The sequence below is a fragment of the Catharus ustulatus genome, chromosome 8, assembly GCF_009819885.2.
Source record: "Catharus ustulatus isolate bCatUst1 chromosome 8, bCatUst1.pri.v2, whole genome shotgun sequence".
Lineage (NCBI taxonomy): Eukaryota > Metazoa > Chordata > Aves > Passeriformes > Turdidae > Catharus > Catharus ustulatus.
In genome coordinates, this window is record NC_046228.1 from 13,026,715 (window position 1) to 13,041,391 (window position 14,677).

The window sequence follows — 14,677 nt, forward strand, 5'->3', positions numbered from 1 at the left end:
GGGTTTCATTAGCAGCTGGGGTGCCCTTTTCTCTCCAGGCAATGCCTCTTTTTTAGGAAAGGCAGGGAATAATTCCTTTTCCTGCTGGGAGTCCTGAGCCTCAGAATTTTCACTTCCTGCTGGTCCCTCTGGCCAGGGCTGAATCCTACCTCACACTTCTCTGCACCCCAGATTGGATGGTTTCATTGGCTTGGTGGGCAGGAGCACTCAGCCTCACTGCAGAATCACTCCCCTTATATGACAGTTTTAGTTCAGGCTTTTTTATCCTTCTCTTTGGGCTGGCTTGGCTCAGTTCAGAGCCAGGGTCACTGCTGGCATGTTTCTGCTTTCTTCAGCAGTTTCCCAAACAGCATGGCAGGTCCAGCACAGTCATTGCAGCTCCCACCCCTGAGCTGTGCTTTAATTAGTGGAGAGAAATTCCCTCTGTGAGCCTGAGCCCAATTAGTGCCTTTTGCCTTTTACCAAACCTCCTCCCTTCCTTTCCTCCTGCTGTCACTGCTGTCACCTAGCACTGTCTGCCTGATAACCTCAGTGAGAGCCATCCCACCCACTTCCAGCTCCATTCTCTTGTCTTTTCCCAGTGGCTCGCGCTGTGCCTGCCCCGGGGTCCCCCTCAGCCCCCTGTTCCCTTTGCAGAGCTGTCGGGAGTCCGGCGCTTCAAGGCGCACACCCTCAACTACAGCACGCTGCTGCTGGAGGACGACCGGGGCATCCTCTACGTGGGCGCCAGGGGAGCCATCTTCGCCCTCAACTCCAGTGACGTGGCCGACGGCTCCCACCACACGGTGAGCCTGGCCTCTGCCCCCTGCTTGTCCTCTCCTGTCCCATGCTGCCCAATCCCCGTCCAAATTGTGGCCACTCTATCCCTGCTCAACCTCCTCCTCACCATCTCAGGTCTTGCCTGGAGGTGATGTCTCAAAGTCTGTCCCCAGGTCCCCTGTGGACACCTGATCCTTCTCTCCAGCCAGGCAGCTTGGGGACAGTGGTGGGAGACATCCTCAAGCTCAGAGTTGTCTGCTTTACACCCCAGCAAGAATGAGGGGCAGGAAGGGAATCACACTCTTTTGCACCCCCAGGGAAGGATATCCTGAAATCCTCCATGCTCCTGTAGTGCTCTGGGATGTCTGCCCACTGGTTGGGATGTGGGGCCACTCTTGCCCCAGGCTGGTGGGATGTGTGCAGGGTGCCATTTGTGCTCTGAGCAACCATCCCTCCCTAAATAAAGAGGGATTTTATCATCTCTGATAAAAGCTGGAGCTTGCAGTGACGAGGAGACCATGCACCGATGATAGTCATGTAGTAGCAGTCTCTCTTCCCCTTGCAGATCCACTGGGAAGCCTCCCCGGAGAAGCAGATGGACTGCCTGCAGAAGGGCAAAAACAACAAGGTAGAGCCGCTGGGTGGGTGCCAGGGAGGGGCTGCCTCTGCTCTTCCCAGCTTGTAACGCCCGCACTCCCCCTCCGCAGACCGAGTGTTTCAACCACGTGCGGTTCCTGCAGCGGCTGAACAGCACCCACCTCTATGCCTGTGGGACCTACGCCTTCCACCCGCTCTGCGCCGCCATCGTGAGTACGGCTCACCCACAGCTGCCACCTGTCCCCTGCCCCACTGTGTCACCCTGACAGCTGCAGCCCCTGTCCTCTCCCACCATCTCAACCCACTGCCCCACTCCCTTTCTACTGCTGTCCCTGCCCCTCCCTGGCTCACGGTGGGGCTGAGTGACTCCCAGGCTGGGGTGAGTAGGTTTGAGGATGTGGCCACCATAATGCAGGTGCCATAAGTCCACACCCCAGCACTGGGGTTGGACTCTGACCCCAAGCAAGAGGGTTGGGGATGGATCAGTGCCACGAAGGACACATGTGGGTTCAGCAGGATGGGATACACCAGCCCTGGACCTATCCTCCAGTGCCTACTGTTGCAGAATTCCCTCCCAGAGGAGGGGCTTCAGAGTGGCTGATGACAGGTGGTATGCATGACCAGGGAAGAGTGACAAGGGCAGGACTGACTCAGCAGCCCCTCCCCAGGAATTTCCTGTGCCAATCTGTGAGTCCCCACATGGCTGTGCTCATGGTCCAAGAGCAGCCTTGTTTTACTGGCAGTGGGACTTTTACCTACTTTCAGTAGCTCTTTGAGTCAATGGAGACTCAACTGCCATTTGCCCACCTTCCCTCCTGAGCTGGGGGGCAAAGGACCCCCAGGACCATGTCTGCAGTGTGGCCAGGGAGCCCTGGAGAGGCTGTGCCTGTTCCCATGGCTGTGCTGCTGGTCCGGTTTGGCCATTGCACACACTGGAAATTGGGGGGAGGAGCTGCCAAGCTGGAAGGGCCCCATCATTATTTGACATGCTTTGAACTGCAAACCCCAAAGAAAGTAACTTCTGCCATGACATGGACAGCACCTGGGGGGACCCCAGGCTGGCTGAGCAACATCTGCCAACCAGGCACTGTCTGGGAATATTTATTGGCTGCACTGGTTGGCTCCTGCCCAGTGCCTATGCAATGCTCAACTGGGCTCCCCTTTCTCTCAGAACCCTCTACCCACTCTTGGCTGAGTGCTGGGGTTGGCTGTGTGGTCTCTGCCCAGCTGGGGGGTGCCAGAGGGGTTTGTTCTACTTGGACAACAGTATGGCTATGGGCATCACTTTGTCGTTGCTAGCGGCCTCTGCAGAGAGCCTGAGGCTGGCAGGTGAGGTGGGTGGGTGGATTTGTCCTCTCCTGTCTCACCTGATTCCCCGTCCCCCTCAAGGATGCCAACAGGTTCATGTTACCATCCCACTTTGAGGAAGGCAAGGAGAAGTGCCCATATGACCCTGCCCGTGGCTACACCGGCCTCATTGTGGGTAAGCAGCACCTTCCAGGGCTGGTAGGGACATGTGGCCACTGACCATGGCCCCATCCCCAACACCCATCCAGGGAGTGCCAGACGGGAGGTTTCCACGTGCAGAGGCCTTAGCAAATACCCCCACTCATCTGCCTGGGGCATGGGGATGCTGGTGGCCTGTGGGGCTGTCCTCAGGCTGCAGGACCATACTGATGGGCACCTGCCCTGCACAGATGGAGGCTTGTACACAGCGACACGCTACGAGTTCCGGAGCCTCCCTGACATTCGGAGGAACTTGCACCAGCGGCCACTGAAAACAGAGGAATCCCCGTTGCACTGGCTGAATGGTGAGATGTCACCATCCCACTCCCATCCTGTGGCTGGCATCATGGGCTGTGGGACACTGTGCATCGCCGTGGAGAATGTGGGGCAGGTGTGGGGGATGGCTTTGGAGTCCTGTGTGGTTTGCTGTGAGAACAAACTGAGGCAGGGAGGGATTCCCCCTGCTGTGTTGGTCTCCAATCACCACCTGTTGTTCCATGTCCCCAGATGCTGAGTTTGTGACCTCTGTGCTGGTCCGGGAGAGCAAGGACAGCCCTGTGGGTGATGATGACAAAATCTACTACTTCTTCATGGAGCGGGCAGGAGAGGAGACTACGTCCTTCTTCGACAAGAGTCAGGTGGCCCGAGTGGCCCGGGTGGCCCGTGTCTGCAAGGTAGGCATGTTCCCAGCCACAGGCAGCCGAGCAGTGCTCCTGTTGGGGCAGGGACAGCATGCCTCCACCTGTGCGAAGACTGAGGCACAGGCAGAGGGGAATGAACACCCATCCAGCTTGTGCAGAAATGCTCTCTGCACCCTCCCAGAGCGATGTGGGGGGAAAGAAGATTCTGCAGCGCAAGTGGACATCCTTCATGAAGGCTCGCCTGGTCTGCTACATCCCCTACTATGAGGTGCTGCGCAGTGTCTGCAGCCTGGATGGGGGTGGCTGGGCCAGCACTGTCTTCTATGCCACCTTCACACTCTCAGCACAATGGTGAGTGGGGCAGTGGCCAAAATGATTTGGGCTAAAAGTCTGCAGCACCAGGGGAGCCAGAGATGTTCAAGGGGATGTGCAGGCAGATGGTGAGCACCTGGGGGTGCATTGGTTGGGAGCACCCATGTATCTGCTGAGGCTTAGGTGAGGTTCTGCTCCTCAGGAGGACCATGGAGGCCTCGGCCGTGTGCCGCTACGACATCTCGGCGGTGCAGCGTGCCTTCGAGGGCCCCTACATGGAGTACCAGGACTGGGCTCGCAAATGGTCCCGCTACGACGGTGCAGTGCCTGAGCCCCGGCCCGGCTCTGTGAGTGCCTAGGAGTGCAGAGCAGGGGGGCATGGGGCAGCCACCTTCCTCTCTGACCCTTGTTTCCCCTGAGCAGTGCATCACGGACCACTCCCGCAGGAAGGGCTACAATTCCTCTCAGGACCTGCCCAACAGTGTCCTGGACTTTGTCAAGCTGCACCCACTCATGTTCGAGGAGGTGAAGCCAGCTGGCGGGGAGCCGCTCCTGGTGAAGAAGAACGTGGCGTACAGCCAGTTGGCTGTAGACAGGGTGCAGGCCCTGGATGGCCGCTCCTACGATGTGCTCTTCATGGGCACAGGTGAGTGTGAGATGAGTTTGACAGGCCTCTGCTGGGCAAAGGGCACACCTCACATTCCCTCCTGAATTCCATGTTCTGATCTCCAGGGGATGGCTGGATCCACAAGGCTGTGGTGGTGAACTCGGGCATACACATTGTGGAGGAGGTGCAGGTGTTCAGGGACATGCAGCCTGTTGAGAGCCTGGTGATCTCTCACATCCAGGTGAGGGATAGAACAAGTAGGGGGACACCACACATAGGGCATGCTGATGTTATGAAGCTGCCATTGTGCTGTTTGGGGTGTTGGAGGGACATGACTCCTGGGTCATCCCAGCTTAGGATATGTGCTGGAGCCCAGGAGAGTAGCCTGGGGAAACAAACAAACCTGGCCATCAGCACTGAGTGGGAGCTGGGAGCCCTTCTTGTGCACACCTATGAAGGGAGAGCTGTGCTGTGGGGCCAGGGGGAGGATCACTGGGCACCGTGGGGCACTCCACAGCCCAGCAGAACCATGCCAGATCCATACTGAGCCAGTGTTTCCTCCGCAGAGGAGCCTGTACGTGGGGGCAGCCAGCGGGATCGTGCAGGTGCCCCTGGCCTCCTGCGCCAGGTACACCTCATGCTATGACTGCATCCTCGCCCGGGACCCCTACTGTGCCTGGGATGGCAGGGCGTGCCGCACCATTGCCACCACAGACAGGTAGGGATGGGTTGCCCGTCCCCAGACGGGTCCCCATGAACCTTCCACCTACCCCATCCCATGCTGTTTTACGTCACCCTGTGGCACAGTTATCCCAGAGTCAACCCCAAAGGTCTGGCATGTGACAGTGGGTCTCCTGGTGGTCGTGACCCCTGTAAGGGTGGGCTCAGCTGAGGCTGTATGGCTGAGCCCCCCCTGCTTTGCAGGACAGGGCTGGTGCAGGACATTCAAAGTGGCAACAAGGGATGCCGGAGCATCTCTGGACGGGGTGAGTCTCTGCTGCCCCTCAGAACCACAGGGATGCTGGTGCCCAGCATCCTTTAGAATGGCTGGGAGAGGTGTAAGGCAGTGCGTGTCCCCACAGGCTCTCTGCCCTGGAAGAACCGGACAGTGCTGCAGGGGGATGATGTGCTGTTGCCCTGCGACCAGCGCTCCAACCTGGCCCGAGCCGTGTGGCTGCTGAACGGCAGCGAAGTGCTGGGCACGGGGCAGGACCGGCTGCGTGTGGGGGTGGATGGGCTGCTGGTGACAAACACACTGCCCCAGCACAGCGGCGAGTACCGCTGCTACGGGGAGGAGCAGGGGCTCCGGACACTGCTGGCTACCTACAGCCTCACCGTGCTGCCCGAGCTGCCCCGCGGCCCTACAGTTGCCCCATCGCCCCATGCTGCCAGCCAGGCGACCAACGACATGAAGGTGGCTTACATTTCTGCCATCGTCACCTTGGTGGTGCTCTGCACCGTGCTCAGCACCATCCTCCTGTACATGTCCTGCCTGGAGAAGCGCAAGGGCAAGTACGTGCTAGGGGAGCCACGGCCAGCCAGCGTGGAGCTGCAGACTGTCTCGGCCAACTGCCTGCGCAAGGGCCCCCGGGAGGAGGAGGAGGAAGAGCTCACCTACCCTGATGGCTGCCTGCGGATCATCCCTGGCGAGGCACCCACAGCAGTCACCTCTCCAGTCAAGGAGCTGCCGGTTGCTGTGCCCCCACTGCCACCCCCTCTGCCAGCTGAGCTCACCAATGGTGTGGGAGCTCTGCCCAATGTCCTCCGCAAGATGAACGGCAACAGCTACATGTTGCTGCAGCAGCAGGAGGAGCCACTGACCTCCCCACTCTACAATGCATCCTTCACCGAGGAGCTCAGCAAAATTCTGGAGAAGCGGAAACACACGCAACTGGTGGAAAAGCTGGACGAGAGCTCCGTGTAGGGGCTGGGGAGGGGGGTCCTGTCAGTGGGACCCTCCTCCCCTCCAGCCCCTTCTCCCACCCTTTGCCAGCAGTGTTACAAGACTCAGACAAAACTACCTCCATGATGGCAGAGCTGGGCCAGGCCCAGGCTCGGCCATTTCTTTTGCTTTTCACACACTTTTGAGACCTGCAGTACAGAAAAAAAAGGACGGTGTTTATTTAAATTTTCAGCTATATTTATGTATAAAAACTCACTGACGGTGGCCACGAGCTGGAGACAGGAGCTGGCACCTGGCTGAAGGTGGACACCATGGGGAGTTTTTGTCTGTTCATCCAGGCGTGAGAGACGCTGTTGTGGATGTGTGGACTTGGCCAGCCCTGCTGGGCGTCCCTTGATACGCAGGAGCTGGATAGCTGCTGAGAGGTGGGTGAAGAGCACGGAGAAGGGCTGAGGGCTGACATACTGTGCCTGTGACTCTCACAGGCCACAGGATCCCTTCTGATGTAGTGCTGGTAGGTTTTCTTCCAGCTGCCAGCTCTCAGGCAGGAGAGGGGCCCTGGACACATCTCACGTTTGTGAGGGGTGGTCTTGGAGGCTTCCAGACCTGACCACTGTACCATGTCTGCCCTCCAGGGTTTCCTCTCTGGGAGAGGATGGTTTGGCGAGGGACAAGAGATAGGGCGAGGAGCTGATGTCCTGAATACCCTGGAGCAGCTGGTGAAGGGACATGTGCCCACTCGAAGAGGCCACAGGTGAAATACTGGGCTGGGTGCCCTAGGGTGGATGTACCCCCCAAGACCTCCAACCCTGACAGGGCTCTGCTCCCTTTCTCCAGGGCATTGGATGCAGCAGCAGGCAGCAAGATGCACTGGCAGCAGGACTGGCAGCCACCACTGTGCCCTACAGTGTGACAAGGGACCAGTGGACCGTCCACATGCCCCTGATGTCTGCAGTGCCCCTGTGGCTTCAAGCACAACGTGTTTCTGTCTTCCTGTGCAGTGCCGTTGGTGAACTGGGGTTCAGGCACAGCCCTGTCACCCGTGGGAAAATGTGTGGGCAGGCAAATGTCCTCATACAGTGAGGAAGAAGAACCTTGGACAAGGGCCTGCCTCCCTCTGGAGCCTTCTCTTCATGGCACTTTCCAGGAGTAACCATGGTCCCTAAATCCTCCCAACTGTTTCTGCTTCTGCCACCTCCTGGGGGAACCTGAGAGATGGGGGTGACAAAAGCATATCATGCTCCAGGGACAGTGTGGTGACACTGGAGAAGCTGGAGAGAGACAGACCTGTGGGGGTCCATGTTCTCTCCCATGTTCCTTGCACGATCCCATGTATCTCCACGATCAGGATGTTGTCAAGGGCTCAGTCCTGCAGGGGAAACAGGAGAGGGGTGAAAACCCCCAGGGTCCCTCATGAGCTACAGTCAAGCCTCCTATTCCAGGAGAATGAGGCTTAGCAGGAAAAGGCAAGAGTTGCACACTCTGCCACCCTACCCCAGTCCTTGTTTTTGCTGCAAGAAGGGGGTGTGAGCCACCCCGAACGACCACCCACAACCCTCGAAGAAGGGGCATCACTCTGTGTCTGGCACTTTTCATGCACAGCTCCACATTTCCCCCAGCAATAAAAATGGCTCTGTCTGTACATGGTGTAGCAGTGTCCCTCTAAAGGCAGGAGCAATAGAGGCAGAGACGTGGGGGTGCGGGAGGCTTTATTGGGGCTGCAGGCGTGGGCCCTGGACGGTGAGTATGGAGGGTTTGTTAGTGAGGGGATGCCACTGGCCCTGGATACTGGGGTTGTCGGTGTGGAAGGGCTTGCGGATGCGGATGATGTCCAGGCCGGACTGGTTGGCCAGCTTGGTGGCCAGCTGCACGATCTCCTCACTTGTCTTGCTGGCGATGAGCTCCTCCCGCACCGTCCCGTTCACTGCAGCAGAGCGAGGGGGTCAGGCCCAGGCCGGGATCCCCCCACCCTGCTGCTCCCCCCTCCCACAGCAGCTCCCCCGGCACCGTCTGCGCCGGGCAGAGGTGGTACAGAGGAGATGGTACAGAGCCGGGGCAGGGCAGGGAGGCTCCCGTCCCCTCCCCAAACCCCCAGCACTCACAGTACTCGGCCCGCAGCACCGGGGCCGGGCCCGGGCCCTTGTGGGGGCTCACGTAGAGGACGACATCGGGGTGCTGCCGGGCGAAGTCTTGTGCCGCCTCCTCCACGAACTGCCTGCGGACCAGACGGGACCCTCAGCCCCAGCCGGGCCAGAGAAGGGACGAATCGCCTTAGCCGCCAGACTAGGGTCGCCGTCCGCCCGTGCCGGGCCCACGGGAGGGGTCACAGCGCAGAATTTGGGGTGATGCTCCCGGTGCCGCCTTCCAGCTCCTGCCCCGTCCCGCAGGAGGCTGGGGGTCCCACCCCGCTGCCGTGTGATCAGGGGCAGTAGCACTGTCCCTTCCCCACGCTGACAGGCCCAGGGGAAGACCCGTCCTGCCGGTTAAGGGGTCACCAGGCTCCCCCCGCCCCATCCCCGCAGTCGGGCGGTGCCTCCGGCCGTACCTGGCGCCGCGGGCGTCGGCCGCGGTGGGGCTGAAGAGGAGCTGTAGGCGCTGGAGCTGCCGCACGTACCGGCCCACGCCGTTGTGCAGCACGGCGGTCAGGAACCGGCTGGGGGACCCGCGGCCCGTCATGGCTCCGCGCTCACCCGGAGCCGGAAGCGGCGGGAGGGGCGGGCCGGGCACCCCGGCCCCGCCGGGAAGTGACGCGCGGGAGCGGGACGGGCAATGGCGGTGTCCGTGCGGACCCACGTGGGGGCTGCGGCCTGAGCGGCTCCGCGGGGCCGGGGGCCGCGCTGCAGCCGCCCATGCGGAGCGGCGGCGGCGCGGGAGGGTGCCAGGGCGGTCAGGATGGCGCTGGTGCCCCTGCGGCCCAGCAGAACCACCTGCCGCCTCCTGCCGCTGCTGTGCGGGGGGGCCAGGAGCAAGGGAGCCTCGCTGAGCCCCGGGCCGCCGGGCCGCCTCGGCCAGCGGCGCTACAAGAAGGACGTGCTGCCCTCCCCCGACGGGCCCGCGCCCTCCGTCTCCATCACCGAGATCCGGCAGTACCTGCGGGCGCAGGACATCCCCTTCCACGATGGGTACAGCTGCCTGCACACCCCCAGCCTCTTCACCGGCGAGCGCGGGGACCAGCTGCTGTCCGCCAATGCCCCGTTCACGCTTTTCATTGACAAAACCACGGGCAGCTTCCTGTGCACAGCCACCCTGGCCGAGGGCACCTGGCAGGACTTCCAGGCTAACGTGGAAATGCGGCACCGTGGCATTACCCCTATCCCCCCTGCCAGCTCAGAGGAGATGGAGGAGGAAATGCGACAGGCTCGCGAGGATGCCCGCTGCATCTGGGAACGGGCTCTGCCGCTCTGGGAGCTGCTGGATGAGAAAGAGACCAAGGAGACCAAGGCTTTGTTTGGTATCTCCCAGGTGTCAGATGCCACCTTGAAACGCTTCGGTGTGCGTTATCTGAGGACTGCCAGGTCTCTTGTTTTCCCCTGGTTCAGCCCTCAAGATGCTACCCTGAGGGGCCTGAAGCTCGTAAGGGTGGAGAAAAAGGGGGGCACGATAACTTATGTGGAAGAGACTTTGCCCCGTTTCGATTCCTATCGCAATCTTTTTGGGCTGTCCCTGATTGGCCGCCGAGACACAGAGCTGGTCTTAACTGGGTGGGAGCTGGATGCCCTGGCCCTGCACCAAGCTGCAGGAGTGGCCAGCGTGGCCCTGCCACGGGGGGCGAGCTGCCTGCCTCCCACCCTTCTCCCCTACCTGGAGCGGTTCAAGCGCATCACGCTGTGGCTCGGCGAGGACTTGCGCTCCTGGGAGGCTGCCAAGCTCTTCGCTCGCAAGCTGAGCCTCAAGCGCTGCTCTCTGGTGCGCCCTGGCAACCTGCACCCCCGGCCCTTGGAGGCTCTGAACCAGGGCCTGAACGTCACCAAAATCCTGCGTTCTGCCCTGCTTGCCAGCCACAAATCCATCGTCTCCTTCCGGCAGCTGCGCGAGGAGGTGTTCGGGGAGCTGGTCAACACTGACCAGGTGTCTGGCGTCAAGTGGACACGTTTCCCTGAGCTCAACAAGCTCCTCAAAGGGCACCGCAGAGGGGAGCTCACCATCTTCACAGGTAATGGGCACAATGACTGGTGGACAGGGTGAGCAGATGGATCTTTGGTGGCTTCACCCTCCTGGGAGTGGTGCTTCACATGAGTCTTCCAGGTCTCTTTCTGCTCAGGGCTTTCGCTGAGCCTGTCTTGCGGGTGTGTGAGGCTGGGGTGCATTCCTCGGTTCGGTGGGACCGTGCATGCCAATGTGGTGAAGGACTCCCTGCCTGGGGCAGTGTAGGAAGTCCTGGGCTGTCCCTTACCCCTGCTCCCACCTGCTACCCTGACCTCTCCCTGTGCTCACCCCACTGGCTGCCCAGCCCTTCACAGGGACCTGTGGGGCCCCATAAGCTGTGGAAGGCCATGCCCAAGCACCCAGGTGTGTAGTGTGGCACAAGAAGTTTGTTTATGGTGTGAGTTTTGCAGATGGGTTTCTCTTCCCCTGCTCCCTCGTGCTTCCCACTCTAAACAACCCCCCAACACGATCAGGATGGGTCAGGTCATCTCCCCCAGCTAATTCTCCTGTTGTTGTCCTTGTACCAGGTCCAACGGGCAGTGGGAAGACCACATTTATCAGTGAGTATGCACTGGACCTGTGCATGCAGGGTGTGTCCACGCTGTGGGGCAGCTTTGAGATCAACAACGTCCGCCTGGCCAAAATCATGCTGACACAGTTTGCTGGCCGGCGCTTGGAGGACCAGCTAGAACTGTATGATGAGTGGGCTGATCGCTTCGAGGAGCTCCCGCTCTACTTCATGACCTTCCATGGCCAGCAGAACATCAAGTATGGTCCTGCACCTCCATTCCCAGTGGCATTTACCCCTCACGGCATGTGCTGCAGGGCCTTGGGGAGCTTGGGCTCTTCCCCCGCAGTGAGTCAGTTTTGGGGTTGGCAGGAGATGTGGGTTTCAAGTCCCAGGGTTGGTGTGTGGGGACTGTGTTCCTCCTGTCACGGAGACTCTCACAGACACTCTCTGGGGTGGGGTTGAAGGAGGGGACTTGACCCTGTGCTGCTCTGAAGCCAGCCTGTGCCCATGACAGGACATGTCCCCTCACACCTTGCTTACCTGCAGTGCTGTTGTTGGCTGAAGAGGGAGAACAGGCACCTGCAGCTCCTTTTATTCACCAGGCACTGTGACACCTGCATGCATCTCTATATGCCCCGAGGATCCCTGTGGGCTGGGGGCATTGCAGGGCAATGGGACTGTGTGGGCAGCAGCTGGGTCCTTCTGATCCCAATTACCTTTACTTGGGGGATGGGGCTGCTATACAGTGGGGGAGATGCAGAGGTGGGATGTGCCCAGGTCCCACCAGGACCCAGCCTGCTACCTTCCAGCTCTTTCCCTGGCTCAGCTCCCCATTCCTATCTCCACTAATTGCTGGGGCTGATCCTGATCTCCCTGCTCAGGACAGTGATTGACACCATGCAGCACGCAGTCTACATGTACGACATCACCCACGTGGTCGTCGACAATCTCCAGTTCATGATGGGACACGAGCACATCTCTGTGGACAGGTACCCTTCTCCAGTCTGACCCTTCCTTTCTCTGCCACCTTCATGGCTGGAGCTGTCCCTGTCAGGTGTCATGCCAGTGACTGGGGACCCACACAGGGGGTTACCTCTACTCCTGTCTGGCCACCCTGTTTCATTAAAGGACAACTAGTGCCCTAGTGGGAAAGGGGTGAGCAGGTTACCAGCCATCCCTGCCTTACCACATCCCTCTTCCTGTGTGGGTTTGTTTGCCTCACATTCCTGGGTGGTTTCTGCTGTGGAGATCAGCACCTCGCTGCCCCCTGCCACTGAGCAATGCCAGCCTCTGACCCCATTCTTGCTGCTGTGGCAGGCTTGCTGCCCAGGACTACATCGTTGGTGCCTTCCGCAAGTTTGCCACAGACAACACGTGCCACATCACCCTGATCATCCATCCTCGCAAGGAGGACGATGAGAAGGAGCTGCAGACAGCCTCCATCTTCGGCTCTGCCAAGGTGAGCTGGGCCATGGTGGCTCTTCCTGTCCCTTGGGCACTGTGTGTTCCCAGGAAGGAGCTGCCATCAGCATCCTGGATCATCACTGGGGCCTTAAAAGGTGTGGGATGTCTCCCAGAGTCCTGATGCAGGCAGAGAGCAAACCCATTGTCAACTAAAGTTCTGTTGGGGCTTTAGGTGCAGTTAATTAATACTGACTGAGTGGAATGTAGTAGGAGATAATTAAAGTGGGAGGTAGGGAGGGTGTGGGGATGGGCTCTCTGAATCTTTGGGTCTCTTCTGTGATGGTGACCAGCCCAGCAGGAGTGGGCAGGAGGTGCTCTCTGTGCCCAACCCTCTCATGATCCCATTTCCCCAGGGTGGGCTGTGGTGCAGGATGTACCTGGTGTGTCACTGGATATTCCGGGGGAACACAAGGGGTTGGTATTGGGGAAATGCTGGAGTTGCTGTGGCCTGGAGTGCCCTGTAATAGAGTTTAAAGGAGCTGGGCAAGTGTTCATGAGCATCTCTGAGGCTGTCACTCTGGCAGCATTCCTAGCACTCTCCTGAACATGTTTTCTTCTCCCCAGGCCAGCCAGGAGGCCGACAATGTCCTCATCCTGCAGGACCGTAAGCTGGTGACAGGGCCAGGGAAGCGCTACCTGCAGGTGTCCAAGAATCGCTTTGATGGGGACGTGGGTATCTTCCCACTGGAGTTCAGCAAGGCCTCGCTCTCCTTCTCATCTTCCAAAAGCAAGGTCAGGCTGAAGAAGATGAAGGAGGAGAAAGAGATTATAGCCAACAAAATCGTGGAGGGAGGCTCAGGAGCCTCCAAGAAGCCATGAGCCCAGCAGATCTCTTCCTCAGTTTGTCTGGAGGAATAGAGATGTGTTCTGGCAGCCCAAAGCTGGAATACGCCAGCTCCTCTTCCCTGGGAGCATCTGCCATGCACCTCTGTGGCCCTTTCTCCTGCATGAACAAACCTCTTGACCACCAGCACAGTGTCTCTGAGATGGGGAGCAACCATGAGAGGAGGAGTGGTCTCATTGTAGCAAAGAGTGGCTGGGGAAGGTGCTTTGACAAGCACTGGCTACTCCGTGTTGGTGCTGAGTGCTGGGAGCATGGGGGGAGTGGAGGCAGAGTAAGCTGGATGAGGGTGGGGATGATCTGCTGGTCGAGGACTTGGGTATCTCTAGACCTGGGGCAGGTCGTTAAATTGTGTCTAAAACGGAGTTGAAATCCTGAGCTTCACTAAGTGGGAGAGATTGTGTGGGGCAATCATGCAGAGGGACACATAGTAGAAAGCCCCTGTCACAAATAAGGTCTTGTGGGCTCAATCTTGCATGGGATGGAGCCAGCAAGGGAAAGATGTGAAAGGAAAGTGTGGGAGATTGTGGGTGGCTCATGTTCTGGGGTGGGAGCAGGTGTTAATGGAACTCGCTGGTTCTACTCTCTCAGCTGGCACCTGACCTGGCCCTCTTTGCTGAAGGGTCTCCCAAGCCCCTTTCTCTGGGGGGGACATCACCAGCAATAAAACCATGTGGGGAACAGTCCTGCCTTGCTCTGCTGGGCTTGGTGGGGCTGCCATCCCCCCTGCCCTCAGGGCTGGGGGCAGCAAATACTGTGACCTGACTAGTCCTTGCCATGGTAGGGAGTGTCCATGGCTGGATCTTGATCTAATCCCTTTGATTTTTTCCTTTCTAGTTTTATTAAAGCATAAATACGAGTGCCTTTTCTGTCTCTGTGACTGGAGTACCCTGGGTGTGGGGAAGGTACCCTGGCCAGGGAGGAGGTGGCCCTCTGACGATGTCCCTGCTGCACTGAGCATCCTGCCTGAGCCCTGGCACACCAGATTATTACCAACCTCCATGCTGGGAATAGTTTTAACCTGAGCCATAATGAGGGCCCAGGCGAGGCAGGTGGTTACACACCCAGCCCCGGGTTTCCGGGGTGCACCAGCTCACCTGGAGAGCACTCTTGGGTGCTGTCAGTGCAGGTGTGAGCACCCACAGGTAGGACAGGGGTGGTGACAGAGGAGGGTCGTGGGGAAGCAGAGGTAAGGCAGGGGGGAGTGAAGTTGGGTCAGAGTTCACATGGTGGTGTGGGTGAGGCAGTGAGTTTCCCCCCTCAGCCCAAGGGTCCCCTCCATCTCACTGGCTTCCGTTTGACCCAGTCCAGTTCAGGTGAGGTGCTGTCATGGGGCTGTAAAAACTGGAAGTAAGGCGGTGGGATAGCCCAGGGCCCCATCCCCCACCAA

At 59.3% G+C, this 14,677-nt stretch overlaps 3 protein-coding genes across 4 annotated transcripts in view; 2 read left to right on the top strand and 1 right to left on the bottom strand.

Annotated features, from left to right (window-relative positions):
- SEMA4G (semaphorin 4G) overlaps positions 1-7,967 on the top strand; it is a 29,293-nt gene extending 21,326 nt beyond the window's left edge. The window contains exons 4-17 of one of the 2 annotated variants that reach the window (XM_033066357.2): positions 582-785; positions 1,325-1,387; positions 1,467-1,565; positions 2,746-2,839; positions 3,054-3,167; positions 3,370-3,536; positions 3,685-3,854; positions 4,018-4,162; positions 4,239-4,461; positions 4,548-4,663; positions 4,989-5,140; positions 5,347-5,408; positions 5,490-7,079; positions 7,163-7,967. In XM_033066357.2, coding sequence (XP_032922248.1) covers positions 582-785; positions 1,325-1,387; positions 1,467-1,565; positions 2,746-2,839; positions 3,054-3,167; positions 3,370-3,536; positions 3,685-3,854; positions 4,018-4,162; positions 4,239-4,461; positions 4,548-4,663; positions 4,989-5,140; positions 5,347-5,408; positions 5,490-6,346 — 2,466 coding nt within the window. In that variant the 3' untranslated portion in view covers positions 6,347-7,079; positions 7,163-7,967. The remainder of the gene's footprint in view (positions 1-581; positions 786-1,324; positions 1,388-1,466; positions 1,566-2,745; positions 2,840-3,053; positions 3,168-3,369; positions 3,537-3,684; positions 3,855-4,017; positions 4,163-4,238; positions 4,462-4,547; positions 4,664-4,988; positions 5,141-5,346; positions 5,409-5,489; positions 7,080-7,162) is intronic. The other variant, XM_033066356.2, reaches the window with a different exon arrangement.
- Positions 7,968-8,017: 50 nt separating this feature from the next.
- Positions 8,018-9,037, bottom strand: MRPL43 (mitochondrial ribosomal protein L43). The gene is made up of 3 exons (XM_033066358.2): positions 8,871-9,037; positions 8,428-8,540; positions 8,018-8,249 (listed from the first exon to the last, which is right to left on the bottom strand). The coding sequence occupies exons 1-3, from the start codon at positions 8,999-9,001 to the stop codon at positions 8,035-8,037; spliced, it is 459 nt and encodes a 152-aa protein (XP_032922249.1). The 5' UTR covers positions 9,002-9,037; the 3' UTR covers positions 8,018-8,034.
- Positions 9,038-9,217: 180 nt separating this feature from the next.
- TWNK (twinkle mtDNA helicase) lies at positions 9,218-14,151 on the top strand. Its single transcript, XM_033066728.1, has 5 exons — positions 9,218-10,478; positions 10,999-11,239; positions 11,864-11,971; positions 12,300-12,441; positions 13,011-14,151. Exons 1-5 carry the CDS (start codon positions 9,218-9,220, stop codon positions 13,263-13,265), a joined length of 2,007 nt encoding a protein of 668 aa, XP_032922619.1. The 3' UTR covers positions 13,266-14,151.
- Positions 14,152-14,677: the final 526 nt, after the last annotated feature.

What these genes read in the sequence shown, in the direction of transcription:
- MRPL43 (XM_033066358.2), bottom strand. Translation starts at nt 9,001, where the DNA reads ATGACGGGCCGCGGGTCCCCCAGCCGGTTCCTGACCGCCGTGCTGCAC. An exon ending in GCCGACGCCCGCGGCGCCAG is followed by an intron (nt 8,541 to 8,870) that starts GTACGGCCGGAG and finishes TCTGGTCCGCAG; the next exon opens with GCAGTTCGTGGAGGAGGCGG. An exon ending in GGTGCTGCGGGCCGAGTACT is followed by an intron (nt 8,250 to 8,427) that starts GTGAGTGCTGGG and finishes GCTCTGCTGCAG; the next exon opens with TGAACGGGACGGTGCGGGAG.
- TWNK (XM_033066728.1), top strand. Translation starts at nt 9,218, where the DNA reads ATGGCGCTGGTGCCCCTGCGGCCCAGCAGAACCACCTGCCGCCTCCTG. An exon ending in CATGGCCAGCAGAACATCAA is followed by an intron (nt 11,240 to 11,863) that starts GTATGGTCCTGC and finishes CTCCCTGCTCAG; the next exon opens with GACAGTGATTGACACCATGC. An exon ending in GAGCACATCTCTGTGGACAG is followed by an intron (nt 11,972 to 12,299) that starts GTACCCTTCTCC and finishes CTGCTGTGGCAG; the next exon opens with GCTTGCTGCCCAGGACTACA.